Source organism: Eretmochelys imbricata, chromosome 6, assembly GCF_965152235.1.
Source record: "Eretmochelys imbricata isolate rEreImb1 chromosome 6, rEreImb1.hap1, whole genome shotgun sequence".
In the NCBI taxonomy this organism is placed as follows: domain Eukaryota; kingdom Metazoa; phylum Chordata; order Testudines; family Cheloniidae; genus Eretmochelys; species Eretmochelys imbricata.
This window is the reverse complement of record NC_135577.1, coordinates 16304644-16331014: the sequence shown is the minus strand read 5'-3', so window position 1 is coordinate 16331014 and position 26371 is coordinate 16304644. Positions and strand designations below refer to the sequence as shown.

The 26371-nt window shown below is 49.0% G+C and overlaps 1 protein-coding gene and 1 pseudogene across 1 annotated transcript; both read left to right on the top strand.

Annotated features, from left to right (window-relative positions):
* Positions 1-2304, top strand: part of LOC144267161 (pepsin A-like) — a 56394-nt pseudogene extending 54090 nt beyond the window's left edge.
* An 8767-nt stretch (positions 2305-11071) lies between these two features.
* On the top strand, positions 11072-24666 carry LOC144266489 (pepsin A-like). The gene is made up of 7 exons (XM_077819927.1): positions 11072-11171; positions 12087-12284; positions 12832-12940; positions 13435-13579; positions 14019-14111; positions 19733-19898; positions 24512-24666. Exons 1-7 carry the CDS (start codon positions 11072-11074, stop codon positions 24664-24666), a joined length of 966 nt encoding a protein of 321 aa, XP_077676053.1.
* The last annotated feature ends 1705 nt before the right edge of the window (positions 24667-26371 follow it).

Sequence of the window (26371 nt, the reverse complement as noted above, 5' to 3'; positions counted from 1 at the left end):
GCAGGGATGGTGTTCCTAGCCTCTGTTTGCCAGAAGCTGGGAATGGCAACAGAGGATGGATGACTTGTTGATTCAGTTCTGTTCATTCCCTCTGGGGCACCTGGCATTGGCCACTGTCGAAAGACAGGATACTGGGCTAGATGGACCTTTGGTCTGACCCAGTATGGCCATTATTATGTTCAGACAGAGCGTTTGCTATTGACTTGCCAGCCAGCCATTCATACATCTGCTTCGACTCTCCCCTCTCCCTTTCTAGGGACGACCAGAGCAGGAGCTTTCTGATGTTCAGCGGCATCGACTCATCTTACTACTCTGGGAACCTCAACTAGATCCCTCTCTCTGCTGAGACTTACTGGCAAATCACCATGGACAGGTATCTCCTACCCCTTGGTCCTTCCCCTTCATCGGCCACCTTGAGGAGACAGGCAAAAGGAGATGCATGCTGGAGCCTGGGGAAGCTCAAATCACAGAGTCTAGACAAGGCAAGAGACAAGGGAGTCAGAATCACACCTTCCTTGGAGCTATAGGAAAGGGGCTCACCAGTGAGAAGGTTAGATCAGTGGTTCTCCACCTCGTCCACACCAGGAACCCTCATCTGGCCCGCTCTGCTTAGCAATAAAGTACAGGGCAGGGTAGGCACAACCCCTTGACCTCTGATTGTGACCCCCAGGCTAGATCGGTCACAGTCCCAGAAGGTTGTAGGACGATGAGCGATGGGCAATAGCCAAGGAAAGTTGAGGCTGAAATATTACTGGGAACGTTCCCCCGACTCTCTCTCTTGCAGCGTCACCATGAACGGAGAGACCATCGCTTGCTCTGGTGGCTGCCGGGCTGTCATTGACACTGGCACTTCTCTGCTGGCTGGGCCCCCTTCTGGCATCTCCAACATCAACTCCTACATCGGCACCAGTGATGGCACGGTAAGGGCAGGGAGAGGGAGAGATGCTTCTAGAGGTGTCTGCTACACACGGATGTGATGCTCCATCTCCCTCATTGGAGAACCTAGTGCCTGAGACGTGTCTAACCTTTCCTCCGTGTGTTGCCTCCCTCCCTGCAGATCAGCTGCAGTGCCATGAGCAGCCTGCCCAACATTGTCTTCACCATCATAGGCATCGAGTTCCCTCTGCCCACTAGTGCCTACATCACTGATGTGAGTGTCCTGCTGAGAAAGCCGCCTCGGGGCCTCTTAGCCAGGGCTTGTGCCTGAGGCCATTGCACTGAGCATGCTGGCAAAATTCCCCTGCATAGCCGGCATGGGCCTGCAGGAGCGTCACTGAGATGCAGCTCAGAGTCTGTCCCCAGTATGAGAGTGGGGCGGCAGAGAGCTCTTCCCACAAACGGATCCAGGGGGAGGGATGGTCAAGATCAAGGCAGGCCCACAGTGAAAGTGACATACCGCAAGAGCAGCGAGGCAGCCTGTAGAGCTGGCCACCGTAGGAAATCACCAGGGCAGGGGACTTACAGGGCTAGGAGAGAATTAAATGAGCAGCTACCCCAGCTGGGAGGCTAGATCAAGAGAGATCACTGCCTCGTGCTCCAGGGCACGGGCATATGGGCATCAGGAAGGATGTTCCTTCCCCATGATAAAGGTTTGCTTCCCTCTGGGGAGGAACAGCTAAACTGCTTTAACAGCACACAGCAACACCAGCTGGTAGGTGGGACAAGCAGTGGGGAAGCCCAGATCCACTTATAATCACAGCAGGATTTCTGGTGGCAGAATGTAATCGCTCCCTTTGGAATCTGGCCAGGAGTCTGGAGAGAGCGCGCTTTGCCCCCTCAAGGGATGAAAAGAAGTGATCAGGGCCTTGCTTTTCTTCCCACTTCACAGGCTGCACCCCTTAGCCTCAGGCTGAAGCACTGGGACTGTACTGAGGCCCAGATCCACAAAGGTACCTCAATGGGAGTTATGCCCCTAAATACCTGTGAGCATCCAGGCCTCACTCACCAACCCCGCTGCTTGCATCCCCAAGCTGTCCCTTAAAGTCTCCAAGCCAAGGCCTGACCCAGGCTAACGCTGCTTAGCTTGGGAGCAGTGGTGAGATCCCATCCCAAGATGGTGCAGGTGCAGGCATGTGCACTTCCTGCAGGATAATAACTCAAGGGGTCATTGAAGTTCCAGCCCAATAACCCATGTCCTATTTTACCCTAGTGCAGAACTCAGGCTCTTGATCTCCCAGTTTTGACGGCATCGACCTCCCCACCACCTCTGGAGAGCTCTGGATCCTCGGAGATGTCTTCATCCGCCAGTACTACGTTGTCTTCGACAGGGCCAACAACTAGGTGGGCCTGGCCCCCGTGGCATGAACACAGCACCATCCCCGGGACACTGCCATGGAACCCTGACCCCGGAGAGTATCTGTTTCTCCAGAGCCCCAACAATGCGAGTCAGTCTAGTGACCCTTATTGCTGCTGGGACCTTAATGGACACACACTATTCCCCACCCCAAACTCACCCTCTCGTCTCTAATCTTACCAACAGTAGAATAAAGGACTATAAGAGCATTGTAGTGAATTGTTTCTCTCTGGTGGGCGGGGTGACCCACATTCCACTGATGAGGAGGCAGGAAGGGAACATTCTCATATCTTCTGCTGTGGCTCCCAATCTCAATCTGCAGCCTCCTGATATGCCAGCCCTGAGCTCCCTCCACATGCAGCTCTCCCAATGTCCCTTCAACCTGACCCACAGCCTCTTGCTTTTCCAGCCCTGGCTCCCCACACACAGCTCTGCTGATGCCCCCTTACAATGACCTGCAGCTCCCACACTGCAATTCCATTCTTGTCCCACCCCATCCCCCACTATGCTAATGCCCCTCACTCCTGACCTGTTTGTTTTGTTACTTACAACAGTATCTCATGAGATGGGCTTGGGGGCTGTCCATAAATTACATAACACAGCCATTTGGGGGTAAGGGCTGTGACAGGTACCACTGGAACTGGGGACCCCTGAATCCTTTGACTCACCAGCCTCGGTTCCTTCTCACACTGTGCTGTGACAAGCTGCAGACCCGCTCCCAGTCCTACACTTCCACCAGCATTCACACAGGCGGGGACACACCCAGCTGCAGTTACATGCGGGCTCTCTGACCCACCACTACATGAACCCACAGCTAGGATTTGCTGTGGGGCCAGGAGATGACCCAGTCCTTAGGCCAGCACAGAGGAAAGCCAGGGCCAGCATGAGGGCTGGGTCTATGAGGGGGCGGGGTCACATTCCGAGGTGTTGTTAGAGATGGGGCCAGACCTAGGAGACAGCAGGGACAGATTTCACTTCACTGGAGAAACTCGGGAATAGCCAGACTGGATCAGAGGTGAGGTCCATTTGCCCAGTGTCCTGTCTTCTGGCACCAGCTGCTTGGAAGGAAACCCCAGAATGAAGAATTAGGGAATAACTACCCATGGCCTAAACCAAGGGCAGCCAGAGTCCCATTTCCCAGCCACCAAGCAAGGGGCAAGGAGCGGCTAAAGCAAGACACCCAAGGAAGGGCCGCAGCCCAGGGATCTCACAAATCACAACCATCAATGTAACTCACCTGGTCCAAGGACCTTCACCCAGCTCTGCACAGAGGAGTTTTCTAAGCACATGGCTTGGCAGAGAAGCCAGTTTGGGAAGAAGCAACATGGTTTAGACCAGAACTGGTTCCACTCACTAACAGGCAGAGACCTTGGGAAAAGACCATTGTGCATCTTTCCGGGCAAGTCTGTTTAGCCCCTTTGGAAAGAGTCGTAGTCTCTGTGTTGTCCCCAGACATGTAAACTCAAGGAAATTGGCCAGTACTCAGATGCAACAAACGAGGCTGGAGGGAGAAAGCGGGGGTTAAGGTGGGTCCTTACGACAGTGACACAGAGGAAGGGGAAGGGTCTGGTTCCCAGCTGTTCTAACAGGGCAGGGCTCACAGGGAATAGTAACATTAGGTTCAAACGCCGACGGCCTGTTTTGGTTTATGAGGCCTTCTATGCTTAGAGGAGTAAATACAAACTACAGCGTAAGAAAGGCAATCCTCTGGCTTCTCCGACTCTGGCCTGTGGCGAAGGCATTGGATTGAGACCTAGGTTCAATCCCAGTCTGTGCTACAGACCTTGGGCAAGTCACTTTCCCTCTTTGTGCCTCAGTTCCCCACCTGTACAATGGGGATAATGATCCTCTCTTTGTCTGTTCAGCTTGGAAGCTCTCCAGTGCAGGGGCTGTCTAGCACCTAGCAAAATGGGATCTTGACTATGGCCTCTGGCACTACTCCAGTCCATGCAGAGCATTCCCCACTAGATGGCAGGAAGCAGCCAAATCTCCCTCCCAGACCAGGGAGGCCAGCATACCAGCCACAGCCCGCCACCCACACCAAGAGAAGGGGTAAATCAGGAAGCTGCCAGAGCTACCAGGACACCTAACAAGAGCCAGCCAGGAGCATGGCACTTCCTAAAGTTTGTTCCATGCTGTAGCCTTGTCAGGTTGCAGGCCTGATAATCATAATATTTGCTGCTGTTTCTGTAGATGAGCTCATGCATATTCATCAAATATTTAGATCAGGGCACTGAGTCACTGGAATAGAATCTCCATGATTTCTAGACCTTCAGCCTGAACAGGGCCACCTGTGGGAGGCGATATGGTACACACAGCATCACCCAGACAGGGAGCTGAAGGGAAGGGGCATCAGGGATAGATTCCTTATTCTGAATTGAAGGTCCCAGGACAGAGAAGACCTCTATCCCCAGGTCCAATAATCTGTTCCAGCCCTGACCTGGAAGGGTTACCTCAAAACGTGGGAGAAAAGAGAGGATTGGATCTCTGGTTTGTCTAATGAGATAAAAGGGCGCAATTATGATTAATTTGTCTGGCAATGTGGGCCCCTGTCCCACCAGGGTCTGGGCGTGAGACCTCTCCCCTCCCCACTCATCTGACATGGAGTCACCAAACATCCATCCCTTCACTTGGGCCCAGACTGTACCCAGGAGACTAGAGCTGGAAGCCTATGCTAATCCCAATAAAAAGCCCTGGTTGGTGGGCCAAGGAACGTGGCATACAAGGCCATGGCAGCAAAAGCAGGAGGTTATCATGTCACTCTCTCACTGCTGGAGCCCTGCATTCAAATCCCATGCTATGCCACAAACCACACTGAGCTGGGGTTGGGTCATCACAGAGCTGCCATCCTCCACTTATACCACTTGTAGAATTCATTGTAGAGTGCAACACTACTGGTTATGATCAGCCACCTTTGGTCAGAAGAGGTTACGGTATGGAACAGGAAGGGGAAATCAGGAGTGAGGAGCAAATGTATGTGTGTCAGGCCCGAGGGCTGGAATAGCAGGGGGGCCTGTGAGTCAAGCTGAAGGGGCATCAGCAGAGCTGCTTGGAGACCCAGGACAGGAATAGCAGGGGATTCTGTGGGGCAGGAGTCCCTGTGTATCCTGTGTGCTTGCATTGCCTTCTGGGTGGGACTCTTCATGCCAGCAGACTTGCTGGAGGCAGGCAGAGTGACTACGCTGGATAGGCCGGAATCACCCTGAAATTGGGCGTGGTGGCCACTAGGCGTGTGCATCAGCTGTTTGAAGGTACTTGGGAGATTTCCATTGTGGGCATGCAGCCTGGCCACCCAGAATCCCTCTCTGAGAGTGGAACCAATGGAAACGCAAGGGGAGGAGTTCAGCCACAGGAAGAATGGGAGCCAGACTGGAGGACTCAGTGGTGGAGCGGCACAAGCACTAGAAGGGTACACTGTCAGGATGGCGTTGCAGGAATTAAACCCATCCCACTCCCCCAAGCGGAGAAGAGGCAGAGGAGAAGGGCTGCAGGCTGTGCACATGGCAGAGGCTCACAGGGAGCTTGAAGAGACTGTGGGACACTAGCGCTTGTTTCCCAGGCTCTAAGGAGACAGCCAGTGGTGTAGTGGAGCCGGAATGTGCTGGAACACCATTTCCGTACTATCCACCCTCCACAGCACACCCCTTTGACCCTCCTCACCCCTCAGCCCCTAGGTTAGGGCTCCATTCAGCCTCCTGCATGTGAGGGCAGGGGCAGAGAGCAGCATGGGGGCAGGGGTAGAGAGCCAGGCCAGTGGGGATCTCTGGCATTCCAGTACCTTCCAGCTCCAGGACTACACTGCTGTCCATGGCCCGCCCTACAAAGGGTCCGGACACCATTCCACAGAGACTGAGCAGGGTAAACCCTCCCCCACAAGAGCCATTCGGGAGCCTACATATGTGTGTGCCCATAATTATATTGCAGTAGCGTGCTGTGGTAGTAACAAAGAGTAAAACTTGGGGGGAATCCCCTGAAAGGGTTGGCTTTAACAGTTGCTCTTGACAATAGTCACGGTTGTTCAAGACTTAAGTAAACATATGCATTCACAGAGAAAGAGAGAGAGATTTAGGCCACGTCTACACTTAAAACAGTGCAGTGGCACAGCTACAGTGCTGCAGCTACCCCACCTGTAGCGCTTTGGGGGAGACACTACCTACGGCCGACGGGAGGGGTTCCTCTGTCACTGTCATAAATCCACCTCCCCGACAGGCAGTAGCTAGGTCGACAGGAGAATTCTTCTGCCCACCTAGCACTGTCTAAATAGAACTTAGGTCGGCTTAACTACATTGCTCAGGGGTGTGGATTTAGCTGGGTCGATCTAATTTTCTAGCGTAGACCAGTGCTTAGTAAGCATTTGCTTTTAGAGACTGTCCCACTGTCCCAGCAGAGATTTAATTCTATGTAAAATAAAGCTCAATCCAAGTCTTGAGAAGACTAAACTCTGAACATTAAGCAGGGGAGGAAGAGGGGAGCTAATGTCAGGATGTTCCCCTTCCCCCTGCTCCTGCACCCCACTTACTCCATCTTCCAGAGAGCAGGGGAACACATGACAGGGCTCAGGAGGGAGGGAGCTTGCTGGCAGCAGCTGCAGTCTCAGCAAGCTGATCTAATTAACAAGGCAGTGTAATTAAGAGTAGGGTCAGATACTTAAAGGGGCAATGCACATCTCTCTCTCACACACAGGGTGTGTGTCTCTGTCTCTGTCTGCGAGACTGTCTTCCCTTCCTCTATTCCTGATGCCTTGTAGAGTGTGAGAGTTAACCCTTGAGGGCTCAGCCAATTGCTAGTTCATCATTTAGCAGTAAGGCATTCCCTGGGAAATATCCCACCCTCTGACTCCTCCACCTCAACCAAGCTTCACAATCATCATTGCTGTGTACCAGTATTAAATTGTTTGTTTAAAACTTATACTGTGTGTGTATATACATAGAGAATATAGTCTTTTGTCTGGTGAAAAAAATTTCCCTGGAACCTAACCCCCTCATTTACGTTAATTCTTATGGGGAAATTGGATTTGCTTAACATCGTTTCTCTTAAAGTCACATTTTTCAGGAACATAACTGTCGCGTTAAGTGAGGAGCTACTGTACTGACTAAATTTGAGGAACACTGCATGCCAAAAAGGAATGAGACCTTTGAGAGACACAATTTTTTACATGCCTGCAAAAAATCGATTATACCATAGAGCAATATGTCACATAATTAAGGAAACTCAGTAAAACCTGCAACTTTGGTGAGCTGACTGGTCAGAGATAGAATCATTTGTGGCATTAAAGACAAGGTGTTAAGAGAGAGACTGCTCTGTGAAGGAGACTTAACTTTAGAACAAGCTCTCCAGATATGCAGGGCAGCAGAAACTGTGAAAACACAAGCCAGAGAGCTGAATCCACCAGAGGGAGCTATCTGTGTACTAAGTACAAAAGCATATAGCCAGAATAAGTCAAATCAAAGAGTGGAACCACTCACTATGCAAACCAGTGCAAGGGAGAAGGCTGAGTACAGACGGTCCTGGGGAAGGTGTGGATCACAGCATGGCCCCAAACACTGTGTTGTCTTTGGGAAACTGTCATAAATGTGGGGGAAATAATGATTTTGGAAAATGCTGCAGATCTCAAATGCAGAAAAGTCAAGAACAATGAGGAGTACAGTGGCACCTTAAAGACTAACAGATTTATTTGGGCATAAGCTTTCGTGAGTAAAAAACCACTTCTTGAGATGCAAGACTAACACAGTTAGTGCACACAGACTAACACGGCTACCCCTCTGATACTAGAAAAGTCAAGCACATTCAGTTGAAGACAACCTGGTTGGGGAGTTTTTCATAGATGTACTGGAATCTAGAAAGCCTGATGAGAGGGACTGGATACAACCTGTGACAGTGAATGGAACAATTCTTCCACTGAAACTGGACATAGGAGCTCAGGTTAATATTCTGTCAGAACAAGATTATGAGAGACTGAAAATAAGACCAAACTGGGACCAACAAAAATAAAAGTAACTGGTTATTCTGGAACAAATATACCAGTGAAGGGGAGGTGCGTTGCTAGCATCAACCATAAAAACACTGTGTGCAAGCTCCTGTTCATTGAAGTGCCAAAGAAGGTGACACCAATTTTAGGCCTGGCTGCGAGTGAAAAACTCAGTCTGATAAATCGGTTGTTCTCACTAAATGATCATACTGAACCTGGCTATGAGGCACTGTTTTGGGAATATCATGATCTTTTTCAAAAGCTGAGTTGCTTGCAGGGTGAACATATAATCCGGATAAACAAGCAGGTCCCTCCAGTTATCCATCCATTTCATAAACAAACTAGAGAAATACAACCTAGATGGAGCTACTATAAAATGGGTCAAAACTGGTTGGAAAACCATTCCCAGAGAGTAGTTATCCATGGTTCACAGTCATCCTGGAAGGGCATAACAAGTGGGGACCCGCAGGGATCAGTTCTGGGTCTGGTTCTGTTCATTATCTTCATTGATGAGTTAGATAATGGCATCATAGAGAGTACACTTATAAAGTTTGCAGATGACACCAAGCTGGGAGGGGTTGCAAGTGCTTTTGAGGATAGGATTAAAATTCAAAATGATCTGGACAAACTGGAGAAATGGTCTGAAGGAAGTAGGATGAAATTCAATAAGGACAAATGCAAAGCACTCCATTTAGGAAGGAAGAATCAGTTACACACATACAAAATGGGAAATGACTGCCTAGGAAGAAGTACTGTGGAAAGGGATCTGGGGGTCATCGTGGACCACAAGCTAAACATGAGTCAACAGTGTAACACTGTTGCAAAAAAAATGAACGCCATTCTGGGATGTATAAGTATGAGAAGTAATTCTTCTGCTCTACTCCGTGCTGATTCAGCCTCAACTAGAGTATTGTGTCCAGTTCTGGGCACCATATTTCAGGAAAGATGTGGACAAATTGGAGAAAGTCCAGAGAAGAGCAACAGAAATGATTAAAGGTCTAGAAAACATGACCTATGAGGGAAGATTGAAAAAATTGGGTTTGTTTAGTCTGGAAAAGAGAAAACCGAGAGGGGACATGATAACAGTTTTCAACTACGGAAATGGTTCTTAGAAGGAGGAGGGAGAAGAATTGTTCTTCTTAACCTCTGAGGACTGGACAAGAACCAATGGGCTTAAATTGCAGCAAGGGAGGCTTAGGTTGGACATGAGGAAAAACTTCCTAACTGTCAGGGTGGTTAAGCACTAGAATAAATTTCTGAGGGAGGTTGTGGAATCTCCATCATTGGAGATTTTTAAGAGCTGGTTAGACACACATCAATTTTATAAATTCATTACATATATAGGATGAAAGATAAGATACGCTACCTTGACCTTCATTTCCATAACGTGCAATGTGATTTGCTAGAAATAGATCGAATTCTGCGACAACCTCAAGGGCTATCATGTAAGTGCCGTGGTGATCCAAATTTTTCCACCTTACCTCTAAATGCAAGTCCTCTGCTTGAAAGTTTCTTTACCACTGCTACAATCCTCTTCAACACATTTCTCCAATAAATAATGTCTTCTTCCATTTGAAATTTTTAATTTGTGTCAATTCTTCCGGATATCTCACCTCTCTTCTCCATTGTCAGTGCACACGTTTTATGTTCAGTCGAATTTTCATGTTCACATAGGCGAGCTGATATGTTTTTCCAGTCATGGAATCCACTCGTTGCCAGATTAGAGATCCCTCTGAATAATCGACATGGGGCCCAAAACACGGCTCCTTTGCTCTCAGAAAATACAAGACATTGCCATGGCTTTACTTCACCATTTAAAAGCTGTAGTTGAAACACATTTTTTGTTAGAACACGCATTTTATCAGTATATTGTCTTTTTGAGTTAGTAAAATCACTATCAGCATTGTGTTTAATACCATGCGTTGGTAAATACTCAATTATAGCATCATTCGATATCCATTGGGCCGGGTCATCACTTATGAATGAATTTTTGATTGACATGATTCGCAAATCTCTGCAGTATTGTCAAAGATATCCAGATCAACATGATTCTCGGTAGTCTCTGATATGCTAGTATTTGGAGCATTTTCTTCAACACCAACCGCAGCCGGAATTTCTTCCTTAGTTTCAATATGTACTTTAATCACACCAATATTTTCACTTTTTACTTCACTACTACTTTCAAGTATTTTTTCTGTCTCACTGTCGGCACTAAGTGATACAACAAAGGAATCCATTTTGTGCATTTTTGCTATCATTTCATTTTCCCTTTCTTTCTTTTGTATAGAATTTTTTTTGAACTGAGAACCGCTTAATTTCTTCCTTCCGGTCATTTTGTTAATGCTTAGGATTGTCGTGAGCATGTTCTTTACTAAAGGGCGTCGCGCCGTCGTGGGTGGTTTCAATGCGCGCTCTGATTGATAGAATCGCGGCGCGCGGCGCTGATGTCACGATTACAAAAATGCTGCTATTAAAAATTTGCCGGCCCTGCAAATTTGCCGCGCTAGGCCTAGGCCTTGTCAGCCTAGGTCATAATATGCCACTGACAGGGAGGAATGTGTTTTAAGGGTTGCAGAACTGACTTTTGTTGGGGACATTATTTCCAACAAAGGTGTACAACCTGATTAGATATAGATTTCAGCCACTGAAATGATGCCACGTCTGCAGTCAAAGAGAGATGTCCCACAGTTCCTGGGAATGGTTAATTATTTTGGAAAATTCATCCGTAATCTATCTACCAAAGCAGCGGCTTAGAGAACACTCCTAGAGAACAAAATTGAATGGTGTTGGGGTGCAGAACAGGAGGCATCATGGGAAGGTTTAAAACAACAACTGATAAAAGAGACAGTGTTGACGTTCTATGCACCAGGAAGGCCTATTTAAATCTCAGCAGAAGCTTCACAGTCTGGGGTAGGTGCAGTGATTTTACGGAAGCATAAGGATTGTTGGCAACCAGTGGCATATGCATCCAAATCACTGTCTGAGGCAGAAACCAGATATGCACAGATTGAGGAGGAGCTTTTAGGAATATTGTTGGCCTGTGACAGGCTCAATCAGTATATTTGTGGCCAGACAGTGGAAGTTGAAATGGACCACAAGCCCCTGATAGCGTTATTTAACAAACCGCTAAATGACTGTACCTTAAGGCTTCAAAGAATGATGATAAAGCTGTAAAAGCATGATGTGGTTGTGACCTACACACCCGGTAAATTCATGTTCACTGCAGATGCACTTTCCAGAATGGTGACTCCCACTATGAAACCAGAGCATAGGCGCCGACTTCCCCTCTTTCCCATGGGTGCTCGGCCCCCCCCTGCCCCCTGAAAGACCTGAGACTTGCTAACCTGCCTGGAGAAAGGCTATTGAGGAAAGTGAATGGTAAAGATTCACTCCAGAGTGATGTGCTGGTAACCTCTCCTCTCTAGATTGTTGACACACTGGGTTTATGGAAACACGCTAGATGGGTTGAGAATTTAATGTGTGTGTTATTAGATAGTCGTTAGCTGTTTATTTATTCGTATATAAGAACTACTGGGTTTTTGTTGTCGTTTTTTAAGGGGGAAGATGTAGAGATATGTTTGTGGAAGATTGTCATTTAGAGAGGCTCCCCCATAAGGGACAGTATTATGAACACAGGAATTTAGAGATGTGCCCTGGAAACTGGGGTGGAGAACACTGTGTCGCTGTGTACAGCAGTTCACCACAGAAGCTCCCTAGTTTGTTTTATTAAAGGTTTTATCCTTTCTCATTCACTGGTTTGTTGTTTAATGAACCCCAATATTATTACATAAGATGCATCTGATTCTCCCCATCCCTCCCCCTAAGTCAGAGGCATTGTGGACACCAACCAGATCTTTGGTCTGAGCAAGACCGAACCCAGCAACTTAAGCTACTTTGCCTCCTATGATGGGATCCTGGGTCTGGCCTTCTCCAGCATCTCCTCCTCTGGAGCCACACCTGTCTTTGACAACATGATGAACGAGGATTTGGTGTCCCAGGACCACTTATCTCTCTACCTGAGCTCATAAGTCAGGGCTGGAAACAGCCCATCTGTCTACAGCAAGATTCACATTCCTATACGACCTTTCACAGAGCGATCCCTGCAATGTTTGCATCAGAAGTCCCAAACACAGCCACCTCTGGGGTGGAACGTGGTAGCCATTCTGTGCTTGTGCCATATGTTTTGGGGAGCAGAAGTGAATGACGATATCTCTAATAACAACTGCAGGGGAAATTAACATTAGGAAGAATCTAGTTACGAGCTATGACTGGAAAATGGGTGTGTCCCCCCCAAGAAAATTTCTATTTTCCAGCAAAAAATCAAAAACTGAAATAATTCAGTTTGGAAATATTGCCCTTGTGCTTGGTGGGAGTTTGAATGGGGGTGTCTCCTGCTCCCAGTCTCCTGTATAGGCTGGAGTCCCTGGTCAGACTACACTGCCCATGGTGCCCCACTGTCCGACCTCATGGTGGAGGAAGGGTGTTGCATGATGTGAATGCACCAGTCTTACTCTCTCCTCCATTGAAGTGTTTGTCGTTGTCTCGTTAGCCAATAATTCATGCATCTTCCCTGACTCTCCTCTCTCCCTTCTCGTGATGTTCAGTGGCATCGACTCATCTTACTACTCTGGGAGCCTGAACTGGATCCCTCTCTCCTACTGGGAAATCACCATGGACAGGTATCGCCCACCCCTTGGCCATTCCACCTGCGGGCTAGTGGAAGACAGGTCAAATGTTAATGAATTGTACATCGGAGCCAGGGAAAGCTCAGCGTTCAGAGTCTAGACAAAATGAGAGACAAGGGAGCCACAAAAACACCTTCCGTGGAGCCATAGGAATGGGACTCCCCTGCTAGGTTAGGTCAGGTCAGTGATTCTCAGCTTTGTTCATACCAGCACCCCCTCCCATCTGTCCAGCTCTGTTTCGCAGTATGGGAAGGGCAGGGTAGCTGGGACCATCAGTCCCAGAAGGCTGTAGCATAAGGAGCGACGGGCAGTAGCCACGGAAGAAAAAGTCTAGGATGAGACATCAGAGGAAAGTTCTTGGTAGTCATAGCAAAGGGGCAGTGGGGCAGCTCCACCCTGCAGGTTTGTCCCTGGCTGCTTGTGGGCCGAGTGGGGATGAGATCGGGAGTGTTCCTGGGGACATTCCCCTGACTCTCTCTCTCTTCCAGCATCACCATGAATGGCCACCTTATCTCTTGCGCTAATGGCTGGCAGGCTATTGTCGACACTGGCACCTCTGTGCTGGCGGGGGCCCCCACGGCCATCTCCAAAATCCTGCACTACGCTGGTGCCCGCGGGGACTCCAGCAACCTGGTCAGGTCAGGGAGGAGGGATGGGTGTTTCTAGGGGCATCTGCTACACACGCGTGTGGCCGAACCCCTGATTCCACTGCCACTGCCCACAGGCTGCACCCAGCCAGCATAGGGATCAGCTGGGTCACTCTGCAGATTCCCTGGTGCTTCCACCCACTGGTAACCCACAGGAACACAGGGGAGGTCACCGTCCCCAGCATGTGGCCAGGCCAAATATAGAATCCGGTACCGTCTGAGCTGACAACATTGGTCCTTTGGTTCAATCTGCAGAGCCTCAGGCTTTCAGAGCCAGAGATTCAATCCCTGGAGAGGACCCAGTCAGGCAGTGATCCAGCTTATTTAGATCCCACTGCTAATCACATGCAGCTTTCCCTTGTTGGAGAGTTGAGTGCTGAAGCCGTGACTAACCTGGCTCCTGGATGTTGCCTTTCTCCCTACAGATCAGCTGTAGCACCAAGCACACCCTGCCCGACATCATCTTCACTATCAATGGCATCAGGTTCCCTCTGCCCACCACCGCCTACATCCGCCAGGTAAGTATCTGCGTCGGGGCCCCTCAGCAACGGCTTGTGCCTGAGGCTGCAGGACCGTCACTGAAATGCAGCACAGAGTCTGGCCTTAGCATGGGGGGAGGGGCAAAGAGCTCTCCCCCAAAGGGACAGCACAGGCAGCCTGTAGAGCTGGCTGCCCCAGGAAATCACCATGCCAGGGGGCTTACTGGGGTAGGAGAGGGGTTAAATGAGCAGCTACCCCAGCTAGGAGGCTAGCTCAAGAGAGTTCACTGCCTCGCGCTCCAGGGCTTGGGCAAGTGGGATTCAAGAATGAGTCGTCTTCCCCCCCGGACAGAACTTTTCCCCTCTCTGGTGTGGAACTGGTGAGCTGTTTCAAAAGGCGAGGAAAGGCAGAGAAGAAGCCCCAGTCCAATCATAATCACAGGGGGGTTAGGGGAGCAGAATATAATTGCTCCCGTTAGAATTTGCCTAGGCCAGTGGGGAGAGCACCTTCTGTCTTACCAAGGGATTTCGAAGGAGGAGAAGTGGTTGGTGTGGAGCTGGGAACTATATCTCCAAGTGGTTTAGTTTCCTAGACAGAACGGCTGACGGAGGAGCACTGCTGATTCCCTCATGCTCTGTTAGGCAGAGACAGTTGGAATGGGGTCACTCAACAAAGAGGATCTCCCTTAAGCACCTGGAGCCCAGAGTGATTCCTGAATGCCCTATGGTACCAGGATTAAATAGCAATTCAAGAAAATACTTTGAGTGGAGAAATGGAGCAGCTCAAAATTCCACCAGAGCTGAAGCTGGCTGGAAATACGGAAGACAAGTGGAAGAGATTTAAACAGGGCCTTGCATTGTGTCTGCAAGCAATGGGTGCCAGTGAAAAGGGAGGCAATCAGATGTAGCCTTATTTCTGACCAGAGCAGGTTCTGGTGCACGTGTCTCTAAAATTTCAGTTAAGTCAGACTAACTATTAAACTGTTTTACAAAAATGTAAGGAGTACTGCACTCTGCATAAAACTGAAACTTATGAGACTTTAAGCTGAGGTTCCAAAAGGAAAGTGAAACTAGAGTAGAATTTGTGCCTGATCCAGGGCTGGCGAGCCAATTTTGCAGGTTTTTTTAGGGGGCAGAGCGGGGACTAACCAAGTCCCTGAGAAGAGACCACACTGTGACTGGAATGCGGAACAGAGCGAGGAGACCCAGAATCAACCCTTCACGAAGCGCTCCAAGTCCAAGCACTCATGGAGGATGGACAGCTCTGACGCTGCAGGCATGATTGAGAATCCAAAATGTTGTAGGAAACCCGAAGAAGAGCTCTGTGTAGCTCGAAAGTTTCTCTCTTTCCCCAGCAGAAGCTGGTCCAATAAAAGATATTACCTCCCCCACCCTGTCTCTCTAATAGGAAACCTAAGGCAGAAACAACAAGGAGTCCGGTGGCACCTTAAAGACTAACAGATTTATTTGGGCATGAGCTTTCATGAGTAAAAAACCACTTCTTCAATTTTTGTGGATACAGACTAACATGGCTACCCCCGGATACTAAGGCAGAAAGGCACACGAGTTCAGGCAGAATTAGGGAAGAACAGCACCAGCAGAAGTTCAGGCAATGCCTGGCATATCAGAAGAGATACAAGAACCGCCATTAATTCCATCGCTTTGCAAGAGTTTTCCAGCACCGGCAGAGTGCGCGCAGCCTGGACAAAGAGGACGACGACAGTACCACGAGCTCAGCTGTATGTTTCATAGGAGCAATGGCTACCAATGCAGCAAAAGATGACCTGGCTGTCACAGATGGAAAGCAAATGGGAGGTTTATTAATGTTACGTTGGACACTGGTGCACAAGCCGATGAGTTGCCACAAATAGTGTTATCGACACTAAAAGAAAAGCCACAGGTAAACTCAGGGCTTATAGCAGTGAGCTTATCCCCAACAAGGAGTATGTGAACGAGACATATGGGTAAATTGGGAAAGCTACAATGTGGAATAGTACCAGGGAAAAGCACACCCATTACTGGGTTAAGTGTGTCAAGCCCCTGGTCTCATCAAGAGGGTGCAAAGGGTTTGAGGACATCTTCCACGGGATGGAGAAGCTTTCAGCAGAGTACAGAATAGAGCTGAAAGAGCCCAACCACCCCACAATTCATACACCAAGGAAAGCTCCCTCACACTAAGACAGAGGCTGAGAGAGGAGCTGGACAGACTCATTGATCTGGGAATCACAGAGCAGGGAGAGGAACTAACAGAGTGGGTATAATCATTGGTCGTTGTAGAAAACACAGACAGAACCCTTCGCTTATGCATAACCTCAAAAGAATTAAATCTATTAAAAAAGTGGACGTTTTTCACTACTACAGGGAAAGACATTTTGGGGGAGATGGCGGGTGCCAAGTGTTTCTCTACACGGGGTGCGTCACAGCAGGATTCTGGCTGGTGCCCTGAGAAGGACAGAGTACATGTTTGTTCTACTTCAACATCCACTATGGGAGACACCATTTCCACAGATGGACACCTGGCTACCAGTGGTAGCAGATGACAGAACAAGGAGTAATGGTCTCAAGTTGCAGTGGGGGAGATTTAGGTTGGATATTAGGAAAAACTTTTTCACTAGGAGGGTGGTGAAATTTGTGCCCAAGCTAACAGCTCAAACAAGCCAGCTGAGAGCATTACTGTGCAAAGACATGCAATGCACTTGGGGTGCAAATCTTCATAGAGAGTTTGAGACAATGAAGGGGTTAAAAAGGCCCCCGTCCTGTAAAACTCTGACAGTAAGCTCAAAACTCAGTTGTCCTGGACATCTCTGAAGAAGATATTGGCACAGTCCTCCTACAGCAGGATGGTCAGAACGGGAGACCAGTGGCTTACGCACCATGGGCACAAACAAAACCGGAGTGTCCATACGCTCAAAGAGAGGAGGAGACTTTGGATTTTTGTCCACTGGTGTAAAGAGTTTCATGTCTTTGTTTATGGAGGCCAGTGTTCGCTGAAACTGACCAGAAACCACTTATTGCCATTGCCAAAAGGGGCCTGGGAACCATCCCACCACCCCCAGGAATACAAAGATTACTTTTTCAGCTGCAAAGACAGGATTTGCAAATCGAATATGAACCTGGGGGAGATTTGGCGGTCTCAAACATGCTCCCTAGAGCATTTGACAAGACAGCCGTGGAGCAAAGTCCAGAGCTGTTCTACATGTCAGTTTGATTAAAAAGCCAGTCCAGCCTCAGACAAAATGTGGATTGCGATTGCCAGAGTTACTGCTTAGGACGAGATGCTGCAGAAAGTGGTTAAGGCTATTAGCACCAAGTGACCGTGACCACGCCTTCCCAGCCCCTCTCACCAGTTCAGGGGGAAGCTCTCAGTCCTAGATGGGATTTTGTTTAAAGGCACCAGGACAGTGATCTCTGAGCTACTGCAGAAACACATGTTAAAAAGGAGACATGAAGGTTATTTCATGATTGAAAAATCTAAGCGAAGGGTCAGAGACATTTTACACTGGCCTCAAATGAACAGCAACATTGAGGAACTGTCAAGGCTTGTCATATATGCCAAAAATACAGGCGTAGTCAAGCAAAATCCTATGTTGGTGGCAGAGGAAAAATTTTCCCCCTGGAGTAGAAATTTGGCCACATTGGCTGGAAAAAAAAGACTATGTATTTGTCCTAAACTACTAGTCTCACTTCCCTCAGGCAGCCACACTAAAAGGTACTACAGCTAAACAGTTGATTGTGCATCTCTATTTTCGCGAGTCATAACTCTGAGCCACACCTGCCTTCATGATGTCTGACAACGGGCTTCAGTTGAGCAGGCATGAGTTTCAGCAGTTTGCGGTGAAGTTTGGGTTTAGACGTGTGGAGAATATGGAAATGTCTGTAATATTTATGGGAAAAATAAGCATGACTCGGTTTCCCCTACTTTGTATTGCTAGGCAGTGGGTCTGGAGGAGTTAATTTCTTCTTGGAAAGAGGGGGAATAAGAGATGGCTGCTGGTCACAGAAGCCTGCCCAGGTTGGCATGAATGAACTCTCAGGAACTGACCGCATATCAATGGAGTGCCCTGCGGAGATCCTGGAAGACCAACAACTGGGCACTGACTGGCAGCCAAGAGAAGCGGAACATGTGACCACAGTGGAACTGCAACTGGAGGCGGGGGCAGACTGCTAAGCAGGCTGCTCCGAGTTCGCAGAGATTACATCCACGAGGCTATGGAAAAGGGGGCAGGTGATTCCACCAACACAGATTTAGAGTTAAATTGTGCTGTCCTAGGCTAATCTAAGGACTCCTCAGCCCTGGATTCCAGGTGACTAATGAATGCTGGATTGTTTTGAAAAGGCAGCACAGCAAATCTCTAATGGTCACATTGCTCCCAAAGGGGTAAAATCTCACTCATTTGCACTCACCGGAGAACCCTGCTGAGAATCACAGGGGCTGAATCCAGAGGGCCTGGTCTTGGAGTATTGGAACCATGGGGCTTGCCCTTGAAAAATTGGGGACCTAGGGCCTAGTACTTTAAGGGGCACTCCGAGAGAGTCAGTATAAGGTTTGGAGGCATGGCACACCCTGTAAAAAGCACGCTAGTCCCCATTATCCCACATCCAATAGGAAGGTGAGGTGAAAAATAGTGTTAAAATAACAAAGGGCTGAGAAGTCAGACTTTGAGCCATGCTTAGCACAGTTCAGTTACAGGATGGCACCAATGAACATGGGTTGCTACCTGCAGACATGTGGTTTAACAGAATGCTGACAAGTAGAACGCCTGCAACGACAGAATCTGCTGTCCCAGGAACTGGGGATTTGTAGAAGAATAAAGAGAGACAGAGACAACTAAAAAGAAGCCAGATGATTTGGGATCCCAGGAGCTTCCACCAAATCGTGGACATGATGCAGGACGCATCTGTAATAGAAATCAATGGCCACCAACAGCGGTGAGGTCACGTGAGGCTGCGCTGGGGTTGTATGAGGCGGTCACCCAAGACGGACACATACTAAGGAGGAAGAACAGAGGAGGAACATCCAGAAGGGAGGGAGGAGGGGCGCTGGGTTGGCCGCTTGGCCTGAGACAGTCTCAGTTAGGCAACAAATACAGCAGGTGGAGACAAGCGAGCCCCAGGACGTACCACCATGGAGCAAATGGACTGACTGCCTCCTGACAGCAGTAGCACTGATGCATCCAGGGAGATCGGCAGGTCCTAGCTAGAAAGAAGGGCACCTCGGAAATCAGTTGAGCGTTACTAGTGGTTGGTTATAAGTATATGGAATGGAGAATCCTGTGAGTGCTGTTTAAGTGGTGTTGTGATTGAGTACTGGCTGGGAAAGGAGGAGGTTAGCATCCCGGACAGGAAGTCTAGGGGAGGGGCTGCAGAGGTCCATGTGCTGTTCTGCAGAAGCAGTTAGAACTGAGCACCGGGCAATTCCTTCAAGTACCTTGGGCCCAGAGTGATCACTGTATATCCCGTCTGAAGGGCAGCTACCCCTAGCAGCTGGCTGAGGCATTGGGTCGGTACTGACACCTAAACTCAACTCACTGCCTGTCTCCTATCCATGCCTGCCCCAGCCTCATGCAGCTTAGCTTGGGAGCTCCGAGATTCCAGCCCAACATACAGGGAGTCAGTGGAGTTCCAGCCCAACAACCCATATCCCATTTTTCCTTGTGCAGAACTCAGGCTCTTGCTCTCCCGGCTTTGAAGGCATTGACGTCCCCACCTCCTCCGGAGAGCTCTGGATCCTCGGAGACATCTTCATCCACCAGTACTACGTTGTCTTTGACAGGGCCTATAAATCATTGTTGCAAGCTGCACCACGTCTTGTACAGAAGAGGTCAAGTGGGGCGTCTATGGAAAGGTTGTAGTTTGCTGCTCATGATTATGCTGTCTGTATGTGTGGATCATTTTTGTATTTGAAGTTATGAATATTGGCTATGTACCTGTATCTCAATGACAGGTTTCAGAGTAGCAGCCGTGTTAGTCTGTATCTGCAAAAAGAAAAGGAGGCCTTGTGGCACCTTAGAGACTAGCCAATTTATTTGAGCATGAGCATCCAGTGAAGTGAGCTGTAGCTCACAAAAGCTTATGCTCAAAATAAATTTGTTCGTCTCTAAGGTGCCACAAGTCCTCCTTTTCTTTTTTTGTATCTCAATGTGTTTGATTCTAAGTAGCCTCAGTGAAGCATTTTGTCAGCTTCTTGAGAAAGGACTATTCTCAGTAAGTGCCCAATGAAGAAACACTTAACTGACAATGGACTTTAGGAGATGCCAATCCACATCTGAGCTTTCCTGAGAATGTTCAAACTAACAGTAAACAATGGCGTCGGCCTGCAAAAAGCTGAATCATTCATAGACATGGGACTTGCCCAGGTGGCTACAAACTCCATTTTGTTGCTGTGGCTTTGCACAGAAGGACAAATGCATTTCCACTCACAAGAGAGAGAGAATATAAAAGGCCCTGGAAGCCTCTGCATTTTCTCTTCAACTGGCTTAAGAGATGGTCTCTCCACCCCCAAGAGATGCCTGAAAGAAATTGGAAAAAAGGACAGTAACTCCGGGGGTGGGAGTGATTCCTAGACCCAGACTAGGAAGGAGTCCAGTCTGTGAAAGAAGCATATTGCATCTCTGAGAGTGAGATTTTATCTGTAATCGGGGGATGAAAGAACAAGATAAAGGAGGAGAAGGACAATTTAAGAAAACAAGCACTGGTCGAACAATAATTGATTACAGCATGATGGTGCAAACCTCATTGGTCCCAATGAAGAAAAATCACTATATGAACAGGGTGCCTTCCCATGAAACATTGGGTTCTTCCTGCCAAGATTTCCCCAGATGCTTCCGCAGAGCATCGTGTCGTGACCGACAGAACCCGGCTCCTCCCTACCTCTGATCAACCTAGCTGGCCTCTAGATTGATCTGGACTCTGGACTGGTAACTATAACATCGATTGGCAGGACAGTGTGTGTGTGGTGTGATTGAATGCATATGCTAATTATTGTATTTCCAATAAATGCAGCATATTGCCTTTTCCACTGAAAAAGATCCCGTGTGCTTCTTATAAGCAGAACACTTGGGACACAATGTGACACATGTAATTCACTGGTATTCTGCAGAACTGGCACTTATCAATGGAAAGCTTCAGTCCATAGGCCTCCAACCTGTGAATTACTTTAAGAAGTCTTTCTTCGTGCTCCTCTAAGGTTCTTCCAAATACAATCAGATCATCCAAATAAACCAAGACTTGCAGTAAGTTCATGTCTCCCACAGCTTTCTCCGTAAGACGTTGAAATGTGGCAGGTGCCCCAGAAATCGCTTGAGGCATGCTTTCAAACTGTTAAAACCCTAAAGGCTGTCTTCTCCTTATCTTTTGCTCCCAGAGGAATCTGCTAGTGTTCACTTCGAAGATCCAGTACTGAGAACCACTGACTTCCCAGCAAACAATCTAAGGCATCTTGTACTCGAGACATGGTGTACTGGTCAACCACAGTACGGCTGTTTAGGGTGCAGTAGTCAATACATATCCAGCTTTTCCCATTCTTTTTATGAACCACCACAATGGGTGAGGCGGTATGGACTGTGGGACTCTGTAATGACGCCATTTGCAATCAACTCCTGATGCAACCTCCACGCACATCTTCCTTCTTGGAAAGAGCAACCTCCTAGAGCTCTCCCTGAAGGGTCAGGAGTCATGTGGTCTGATGTTGTGCTCTACTCCTTTTGCACATCCCACGTCCCACTCATGCAGTGAGAACACCTTCGACCTTTCACAAAGCTTCTTCCTCAGGCGATCCTTCCACTCCTCAGACCGTGGGGAATCTCCAGAGTCAAACTTTGCAGGATCTATCACTGAAACTTCAGTTTCACACTGGGGACTTACAATGGATTCAGGGTCAAAGAGATCTGCTATTTTCTGCCCTTGTGTCACAACAACATCATGACTTGTTTCATTAGCAATCAGCATAATCCCCTTTTCCTGGGCTCTGGCAGGTAGGGTTATGACTCCACTGGGGACCAGCACTCCTTCCGGGAGCCCTCCCTCAGCCGGCTGCCCTACCATTGCCAATGCCCCTCTACTGCCTTTCAGTCCGGTTCTCATGACAAGCACTTCTAGCTCCGTCCTTGCAGGCACTACTAAGGGGGTCGTGCCCACGTACCTCAGTGCCCCCATTGGTAACTCAGACCTCTCCTTTTTAGTGCCCTAAATTTTTCTATAGGCTTCAGCACAAAGCGTCTGGATCATCAGAGTGTTTAGATATTGGTCCCTAGCCCATTGTCTGCAGTAATCCGCAAGTACCTTGAGGAGACTGGAGTTGGTCCCTGTCAGCACAGACACATCAGAGATTCCCTTAGGGTCAGGGCACATTAATGCAGTGGAGTCTACCTCTTGTCTTACCCCAGCAACCTCCTCTGGGAATTCCAGGTGCACGATGATGTACCCTGGGCAGGGGTATTCATCCATGCTGAGGCCACACAGACAAAGTCCTGTCAGTGGCTGTATAGGCAGGTGCCTAAGCATCTGTTGGTAGAATGAGTGAAATATAATCGTCACTTGAGATCCAGTGTGGAGCACTGCTTTACACTCCAACCCTTCAGTCCTCACCGTGAGCTCCGCTCAAGGCCCTATCAGCCTGCGGGGATCCCAGCTGGACATCTCTTTTAGGGGAGCCTTCAAGTCCTTTGGATCTGAGTGGCCCCCTTCCCCAGACTGTTCGGCAGTTCCTTGACCCCTCCCCACTGATCCTCAGCTTTCCATACACTAAGGAGGGATTTTCTTCATTACAGCACTTGGCAGCACTGTGCCCATCCTGACCACATCAGTAGCAGAAGAATTGTCCTTTCCCCCTTTGCCCAGGGGGGATGGTGGCTCTAAATGCTGACTTCTCCATCGCTACAGCTGGTGGCTCCTTATGCCTGGAAGTCTTAATTCGCTCAGTGGTGCTTTGCAGCTCAGCTGTCTGTTCTGTCAGGACCTGCATTTGTTGGGCAAGTTCCTCTCTGGTGCTCACCATCAGTAGAGTGGCTGTTAGTAGGGGTGCTGTGCTGGCTGGCTCAGACAGTTGGGCTTCCCAAAACACACTGGCAGCCTGCCTTTCTTCCTCCTCTCTGACCTCTTTTATCAGCTGGGAGTAACTCGGGGGAGGTTCCTGCCCTTCTATTACCCAGAGATGAAGTAGAATCGGGTGCTGACATCGAGATCCTCTTACAGTTTGAGCCAGTCTGGTCTGATCCATCTGCTCAGCAGTTACTGCTCCCCCCGGACAGCTCTCGGATGCCGTCTCTCCAGCCTCTGTATAGAGGCTGAAACCTTCCCGCCCTTTTGCTGTCAGGAATTAAGGAACTTCCAGTAACTGTCCTCAGAGCCCTCTATGCTCCCAAAGGTGTGAGCGAGGGCCTCTAGGCAGTCCCTCACACCGACCCCAGGTAGCTTCAATGAGCTTCAGGGTGCAAATCACGTCTAATGCTGGGCCCCTGAGGCTCTCTACTGGACCTCTTCGCTTTTCTGCATCTGGTACAGCCCACTCCTGCAGCATTTCAGGGGTATGTTCCAAACAGGGTTCAAACGCCTCTTCCCCAGGTATTGGGATGGGACCCCCAGCAAAAAACCTTAACTTACAATAGGAGCTTGATGTAGCATGGGACAGCACACCCTTTTCCAGTGCTTTTGCCCCATCATCCACAGAGGCTGCAGCCTGGCCACTCAGGGTAAAGCACAAAGCATTTCCCTGATGGAGCAACAGTGACACTGGGTGGCCAGTCGGGCTAATGCACAAAGCATTTCCCTGTTGGAGCAACAATGACACTGGGTGGCCAGTCGGTGTAATGCACAGAGCATTTCCCTCATGGAACAACAGTGAAACTGGGTGGACAGCTGGGGGAATGTGCCCCTTTTTCCTCTATCTTCCCTTGCTCCCCCTGGCTCAGGCCATCTGCCCGGTGTACCCATGCGCACTCCCTAGGTGCTTTTGCCCCTGCCCCCTTTTCTGTTGCCCCTGTTCACTGCACCCCTTCATGATACCATAGTCCTCCGCTTCCTAGTCCAGCCGGAGGAGCAGGTATCCCTGCCCTGCATCAGTACTTGCGCACCCTCTTCCTTTCCTTGATTAGCTCCCCTGTGCTCCCATCCCATTGGCACCCTCCTCCCCTGCCTGCAGCCTAGTGGGGAGGAGTGATAGGCTTTTACCTTCTCTTTCCCTTCTTCTCCTTCCACCAGTGAAGCCCCCTGCCCCTTGCTAACATGGCAGGAAAAACTGTGTGTGGAGCCCCTCCCATTGACTCTGTGGTCCCCCTGCCACTTCCCCCGTGTCTCCCAGTGGCTAATCTCTCAACCACCAGTCCAGGATCTGCCCTGGATGGCAACTCCCCCCACCATTTGAGGGGAGGCCCCTCGGCTGGTAAGAAGGTCCAGAGGAATAAAAAGGCACAGCCCCCTATGGTTGAGGACGCCCTCCCCAGATCTGACCGACGCCGATGCTTGCAGAGTGTCCTGGAATGGACTCCTGACGGTCAGCATGGGCGACCGGGACTGGCTAGAGCTGCCTTTCACTCTGGCAGAGTTCTCGGAAGCCCTCCGTCTCATGCCCATCACTGGAGTTCTACCACTCCAATGACAGTGGACTTCTACCATGTGTTCTGGTACGTCCTTGGCTCAGACCTTGTCACCCTCTGGGCTGAGTCCTTGGAGAGCAGAGTCCTCCCTCTGTCGTGCAGCTGAACCATGTTCACCTTGGTACCCAAGAAGGGGGACCTCTGTGACTTTTGGAACCTTGCTTCTCAGCACAGACTACAAAGTCATAGTGAAGGCCATCTCGCTCCAGCTGGGGTCTGTGCTGGCGGACATGGTCCATCCCAACCAGAGCATACCATTTTTGATAATCTGTACTTGGTCTGGGACCTCTTGGAGCTGGGATGTAGGGATGTCATTCACCCTCCTGTCCCTGGACCAGGAGAAGGCGTTTGACAGAATGGACCATGGGTATCTGCTGGGTACTCTGTGGGCATTCGGCTTCAGGCCCCAGTTTGTGGGGTTTCTCCCAGTGCTGTACGCTGACATGGAATGTCTGGTCAGGCTCAACTAGACCCTGACCAAGCTGGTCAGCTTTGGGTGGGGGGTGCGTCAGAGATGACCAAAGTCAGGCCAGCTGTACACTCTGGAGATCGAGCCCTTCCTCTGACTCCTCCACCAGAGGTTGACGGGGTTGGTGCTTCAGGAGATAGAATTGCAGCTGGCCCTGTTGGCATTTGCTGATGATGTGCTCCTTGTGGTCCAGGTGTGACACTCTGTACCTCAGGGGGACACCCTCCACCCCATGTCCATCTTTATAAAATGTTTGTGTGGTATCCAATGCAAAGTTTGTCATATTGGGTGTCTTCAGAAGGCTCATGATGCACTGAGCATGTTTGTTTGTTTATTCTACCTGAAGCAGTGTGTTTGGTTTGCAGCGTATCTGTCATAAATATAAAGGGAAGGGTAAACCCCTTTGAAATCCCTCCTGGCCAGGGGAAAGCTCCTCTCACCTGTAAAGGGTTAAGAAGCTAAAGGTAACCTCGCTGGCACCTGACCAAAATGACCAATGAGGAGACAAGATATTTTCAAAAGCTGGGAGAAGGGAGAGAAACAAAGGGTCTGTGTCTGTCTATATGCTGGTCTTTGCTAGGGATAGACCAGGAATGGAGTCTTAGAACTTTTAGTAAGTAATCTAGCTAGGTATGTGTTAGATTATGATTTCTTTAAATGGCTGAGAAAAGAATTGTGCTGAATAGAATAACTATTTCTGTCTGTGTATCTTTTTTGTAACTTAAGGTTTTGCCTAGAGGGGTTCTCTATGTTTTTGAATCTAATTACCCTGTAAGATATCTACCATCCTGATTTTACAGGGGGGATTTCTTTATTTCTATTTACTTCTATTTTTATTAAAAGTCTTCTTGTAAGAAACTGAATGCTTTTTCATTGTTCTCAGAACCAAGGGTTTGGGTCTGTGGTCACCTATGCAAATTGGTGAGGCTTTTTATCCAACATTTCCCAGGAAAGGGGGGGTGCAAGCGTTGGGAGGATCGTTCATTGTTCTTAAGATCCAAGGGTCTGGGTCTGTAGTCACCTAGGCAAATTGGTGAGGCTTTTTACCAAACCTTGTCCAGGAAGTGGGGTGCAAGGTTTTGGGAAGTATTTTGGGGGGAAGGACGCGTCCAAACAGCTCTTCCCCAGTAACCAGTATTAGTTTGGTGGTGGTAGCGGCCAGTCCAAGGACAACGGGGGGAATATTTTGTACCTTGGGGAAGTTTTTGACCTAAGCTGGTAAAGATAAGCTTAGGAGG

Excerpts from the sequence above, each read along its gene's own strand:
- LOC144266489 (XM_077819927.1), top strand. The coding sequence starts at position 11,072 with ATGGGAAGGTTTAAAACAACAACTGATAAAAGAGACAGTGTTGACGTT. Across the intron at positions 11,172-12,086 it reads CAGAAGCTTCACAGTCTGGG|TCAGAGGCATTGTGGACACC; the intron begins GTAGGTGCAGTG and ends CCTCCCCCTAAG. Across the intron at positions 12,941-13,434 it reads TGGGAAATCACCATGGACAG|CATCACCATGAATGGCCACC; the intron begins GTATCGCCCACC and ends TCTCTCTTCCAG.